The sequence below is a fragment of the Anneissia japonica genome, unplaced genomic scaffold (assembly GCF_011630105.1).
Source record: "Anneissia japonica isolate Jap-2015-1 unplaced genomic scaffold, ASM1163010v1 scaffold8236_len642391_cov169, whole genome shotgun sequence".
NCBI classification, from domain to species: domain Eukaryota; kingdom Metazoa; phylum Echinodermata; class Crinoidea; order Comatulida; family Comatulidae; genus Anneissia; species Anneissia japonica.
In genome coordinates, this window is record NW_022757925.1 from 214,089 (window position 1) to 220,247 (window position 6,159).

General features: G+C 37.8%; 1 protein-coding gene across 1 annotated transcript in view; it reads right to left on the bottom strand.

The window, feature by feature from the left end:
- LOC117124936 (N(G),N(G)-dimethylarginine dimethylaminohydrolase 1-like) overlaps nt 1-5,952 on the bottom strand; it is a 50,801-nt gene extending 44,849 nt beyond the window's left edge. Inside the window, exons 1-2 of the mRNA XM_033271274.1 lie at nt 5,490-5,952; nt 845-947 (exon numbers count right to left, since the gene is read on the bottom strand). Of these exons, the coding sequence (XP_033127165.1) occupies nt 845-947; nt 5,490-5,780 (394 nt within the window). The 5' untranslated portion in view covers nt 5,781-5,952. The remainder of the gene's footprint in view (nt 1-844; nt 948-5,489) is intronic.
- Between the last annotated feature and the right edge of the window lie 207 nt (nt 5,953-6,159).

Consider the following 6,159-nt stretch of genomic DNA (forward strand, 5'->3'; position numbering starts at 1 on the left):
AGCTAACCTGATAAAGACAAGAAGAATACAATATATGTTTCCGTAGTTACGTTAATTGTAACAATATACTGCACTGCCTGCTATTCATCGCTAACTTAACAGCCTAGGCCGAGTTGAGTCAAAGCGAACGTCGCGGGCCGGCATGACACGGTTGCTGTACACATTCAAAGGTTAAAGTTGAAATTGTGACCATTCAAGTGTTTTATTATGAGAGCATGGTCTGCACACATGCCAAGCATGTGAAGTTGACAGTCGGATCGACGCTTTGTCGCCGGGATTTGTTCTTTATTATTTTTTAATCTAAAACAAAGCATGTCAACTATTGAATTTAATTAGGCCTACAGTAAGCCTCATCTTCATCTATTTTGTTGCATTCCTCAAATTCTGGCCTAGGCCTACCTGGACCTAGCTTAAAAAAATCGCGTCAGCTAGCCTTGGGCATAGGCCTGCTTGACTTAGGCCTTTTGGTTTTTAAGAGCTTTCACGAATACGGCGACCCCCCCCCCACCCCAAAATGTGGGATGATCGCCGACCGGCACTCCAAAAAGTTGGTGACATCCCAGAATGTTGCATTAGTTTTGTTACATCAAATAGTCCCTTTAATAAAATTATTATACTGCACTCAACATGCATCTTATTCTATAAAATTTTATTTTTATTTGAAAAAACTTTCCGTGACTGCGGAAATTTTGCTTTAATTCATAGGCAGTGACAATGCTAAAAAAAAAGTTGTTTTACTGAACACCAACATATTTCTCTTACTTCCTTAGAACAGTTTATAAGTCCAACCAGAATACCTTTTTATGGGCTTACTGTAAGAAAGTAACAACTAGGATAAACATACCTGTAAATAGCACATTACCGCCCTCAATCAAAGCATTCTCGTCTTTTATGTTGACAAGGTGTTGACCCAGATCATGTGACAAAACTCGTTTGATAACTTCAACCTGTAAAAGGATTGATCGTTAGAATTCAACACGTCTTATACCACATTCACATTAAAATGAAAATAAAACAAAACCTACCAAATTACAATGGGGACTAGGGCTTAGCCAGTGAGCTGTCTGGTCAACAATTATTTATGACGGCCACTTTCACTGTGACGGCTTGGCCTACTCAGCTTGGCCTAGCCTAGTTGGGCCTGGTTCACCTTTAGCAAATACCACTCACCCACCCCCGCTCAGTTCGTTGTCTTCCATTTTGGACGGCCTATTTCTTTTTTTCTGGCTAAACCCATGGATGGGGATAGCTCACAAGATACAATGGGGGAGATGCTAAAACGAGACATGCTTTATTTGATTTTGTATTCAAATTGTTGACGACCGATTAGACTTGAAAATTTAAATGATTTATTCACTTTCTCAAGTTGCATGTGTTAACTTTATGACATTTTGCAAGATGTGATTTTTTCATATTTTTCATACAAAACACTGGAAACTCAATTTTGAAATTATTATATAAATAATAATTTTGAAAAAAAAATGTTTTTTAGCATTTTTTAATTTTGAACATTAAACATGAAATCAAGACATTTGAAATGTTATTAAAGTACAGTATTAGAATGCAACTTCCAGGCATCTAGGCATCTAGGGATGCCATATCCTTAAAACTCTCTTGTTCTAGTCCAAAAAATGGTGGGGGCTGAGGTGGGTAATTTCAAAACAGAACCAAAGCATTTCAGCAATCTCCAATCACGCTCATGCGAAAATAACAGATTTTATGAGTTTATCTTTAGAAAGGGGTCAATCCACTACTGAGCAGTCTGCCAATGGGACGTGGATAAATAATTTACTGATGATGTGCATCAGGGTCCTCAACTTTATATTACCAGGCCCTCAAAGATCTTATAAACACAAAATGGCGTTCTCCGTGATTTTTACGCATAACAAATAGAAGCGTCGATTTGTCACAGGAAAGTAATCAGTTTTGGGAGAGGCCGTCCTAGTCGTTGCCATGGATCTGAGATAGGGTGTTCGCATTACGCCAAAGTTTGTTACCAAGTACGTTATTTTGTTCCTTATGTTCTAAAGAGAGGGCACATTGTAAATCGGATGCTTCTAATTGTTACGCGTAAACGTAAAGTCGTGCGGCATAGACTATGGTCAGAGCGGTCAAGGTTCAAAAGTTTTCAATTTTGCAATAGGGCGCTCATGGGCGTTCATGCGTTATTACAGAATTTGCACGCGTAAATTACGGAGATCGCTATCTTGTGTTTATAAGATCTTTGCAGGCCCTGGTAACATAAAATTGAGGGCGCTGATACACATAATAAATACTAAATAAGGTGTTTGTTGTGCTTGTTTGTGTGTTAATACTCAGTGCGGTCTAAGCGAAAACCATTTTATAGCAACTGTCTTAGAGGTGTGATTTTTGTAAGACCGTCTAAGTGATAATGTCAGCTTTATTCGAGAAGACTACCCCAAACGATTTGAAAATTGTATATAATATTGTTTTTAATTGATGGCAGACAACATAGAAAATAAAGATGATGACTGAAATGCAGTTTGCATCAGCGTAGTTTATTCATGGTGTTTAAATACCGTAAAACCTCAAATTGGAAGCCCAGCGGGCTTAATCTCAAGATGAAGCCCATCTCGAATTAAAGCACCTCTCTTTAGTTTGCAAAATTAGCCTTTTCAAGAGAGCATGTTTCTTTTCGAGATAGTACAGTACATATACTATACATGAATTTCAGAAAACAAAATAAATTAAATACAAGCTTCGTTTATACAGTAGTTTAGGTGATTTAATGCTTTAAATACATTCCATAATGCAGATTGATGTTACAGTGGGCTTCAATTCGAGGGTTTATGGTAGAATTTTATTAAAACATACGAAAAAAAAATAAAAAACACTGCACACCGCATTAGATTTTTGGAAACAGGAAAGCATTAAGATAAAGAAAGTAATATGGCCTAAGTACGGTAGTATAAAGTTAATAAGGAACCTACCAAACTATGACTCTTTTAAGAGAATGTGGCAATGAATTCTCCTATTAAACTACTACTTCTTCAGTAAATTTGCTACATTCAACATTCCAAATGATTTTGGAATCTGCAACAGTGAATACATCAGGAGACAAACCCCAGCTCTTTTCCTAAGAAGACTGTAGTGTAATTAAAATTGCAACTTTGAACCACTGTACTTATACCATCACTGGTATTCTGGTTGTGTGCGACCATGGAGGACCTCCATGGTGCTACTAATGCAAATTGGCAGGAAGTATTTTTAAAAATTAATTATTAACCACAAAAATGTGCCAAAAATATATCACAGGCACTCGTTATCCAGTCAAAAAAAATTGTTGTCTTTATAGTCCATCGTTTTAATAGTGTAATTAAATCCTACAAATTTATAAGCACAAAATACATTGAGCTATACTAACAATAATCTATATGCTTGGACAACACAAAGTACCATTCAAAAAGGTACACTGGGATAATAATACAAATATACCATCAATGTTGCCAACATGTTTTTTATTGAACAATAGGGAATGTTGGCACTTACCAACATTCTTTTCTTTTGCGGTGTAGCAGTTTACAATGTAGCAGGCATATTAACCTACTAGCAATAAGTACACAGAAATATACTCTGTATAAGATAACGCAGCCAATTCAGATATAAAGTTACTTTGTAACTATTGTACAGAAAACAGTCATATTCCAGTTAATCGCATCCATAATTTATTATTGGAATCCCAACCTTGAGGTCAGGGGTTCGAAACTCTCGCTGTGCATGTCGCTTGTGTCCTTGGGCAAGGCACTTTATCTACATTTGTCTCTCTCTACCCAGAAGTATAAATGGGTACCTGGTAGGATGTTGTGGCATTGAATGTATTAGTTTTGTGCGCTAAATAAGTAGCGAACAACTAGGTATACTCCCTAGGGAGCAGAGAAGGTTGCACTTTGTGCTGGTTTGCCATTGTATGTTATCCAGTGACCAGGGTAATAACGCTCAACGCCTTTGATCATTCGTTGGAATTGGCGCTATATAAATATTTGGGTATTATTTATTATTATTACAAGTAAACACCAATAATACTGCAATACTACTACTGTACTGTTGTATACAGTACAGTGTTATGATCACAGCAAGCTAGCAAAGGTATAGTAAATTACACAAGTGCTTTGATAAAATACTACTCCACTACTACTAAATGAAAACAACTATAACATAAATGACAGTATGAAAAGGAAATTTTTTTGTTTATTTATCAAGTACATTCTGGCAAGGTAACCGGGCAGACACAACTTTGCATAGATACGATCCATCGATGAGAAACACAGCGATAAGTTTTAATATGCTAGCGCAGACACGACTTTGACACGATCCATCGATGAGACACTCAGCGAAAAGGAGATTTGTTACACATACGCAAATGAATGACGTAAACGTATCATTTTATCAGCTGTTTACAATGACGTAAATAGACCTATATCCACAGCCGTAATGCACTTATCAATTGTAGTCCCGGACACCCCGGACGCGGGCGTAGTGGGGACTTAGCCGGGGATGTAATTTTCAAAACGGTGACATGGAAAAGTGCAAACAAAAAGGAGACAGATTGACAGATTGATCACAGAAAAAGAAAATAATTGATTGATTGAATAATTAACTGATTGATAGAATTTTATCATTCAATATCAAAACAGAAATTAGGCCTAAATAAGAAATGAATACATGTAGTAGAAACAAATTTCCTATCCTTGGCTCATGTATTTTTTATGCATGGTTCACAAATTTTCATGCAACACACTCACACGCGCCGCCACCACGGTCCTCAGCGTTGTGTGGGTGGAGGTTCAATTTTTATTATGTAATTTATACTGTGATCTATAAAAAATGAAACCATGATGGTAGACCTAAAGTACCAGTAGGCAATTTTTTAATTACCAAAACAGACAGTGTTGACTGAATGCCAGGCCTAGTGTAGGCTAGTAGAACCAGACCCGGTTTGACAGCACCTGCCTAGTAGGCTAGGCCTACACACCCGAAACTGCGGCTACTGTAAAATTCTCGGCCCGTTACATCTATGGGTAAATTATAGGTACGTCCCGGCTCTATGGGGACACAACTATGTGTACATCCCGGCCCGGCTCAGTCCGGGCTAGGGCCGTGCTATGGTCAGGTCCGCGGGGGGGGGGGGTGACTACACAACTGACAAGTGCAAAGGCCTAACTGACTGAAGATAGATGTGTTACTGTTACAAACATCGCGGATGAAACGGTCTTTTCATAATAATACTACTGCCCTAGCTAGGCCTAGGTTACATCATATTTAGGACTCTCTAGGCCTCGGACTGGTAACAGAAAAAACAAATACATGTAGGCCTAGCCTAACTATAGATAGCCTAGTAACCTAGAAGAAGGACTAGGTTACTAGCCTAGGCTAGTAAGCAGCACTTGGTGGTAATGGGGTGGTACTAGGAATGTACTAGGCCTAGTAGTGGTACCAGTGCAAGATAAAAAGGCTGTTTGGTAATTTACCTCACCCCTACGGCTTGGTGATTTAGGTTTGCAGATCAACGCAACTCCATCGTGTATTACTGCAATATCCTCTACAAAACAGCAATCTGGATATTCTTCGTCTGCTTCTAGTTCTAACAAATTTATTTTTAATTTTCTTAGCGTCAAAATATATTTTTCATGTTCACGTTTCGCATGATCTATGTCCACAACAACCTGGTCGCTTTCCCGCACAGCATCGTCTTTCAGGGTATCTGGAATTCTACAAACCACACCACTTTCGTAATCAAAACTGAAACTCTTTTGTGCCATATTCACGTAAATAAAAAATGAGACTAGGCCTAGCCAAAAGCTTAGGGAAAATGTAAGTTTCCAACACCTATTTTTAACCGGTCTCAAAAAGTCAATACGGGTATTCTACCTCTTCTTTTCCTTAGATCATGGACGAACACTCACCACGAATCCTCACCACACCACAAGCAGATCAGCGTTGTTTTGAAAAAGCGCCTCCTAAAGTTGAACAAAATATTGGAATTTTCTTTTCTTGAGGTCTTACAACTCTGCACCCAAAAATGATAATTCCCTAAACAACAAAATACATTACATACATAAAAATTAAATTTTAATTACCATAAAGTTATCAAGTCAATAACACAATTAATAATAAAAGGTTTTCAATGACTCTTATACT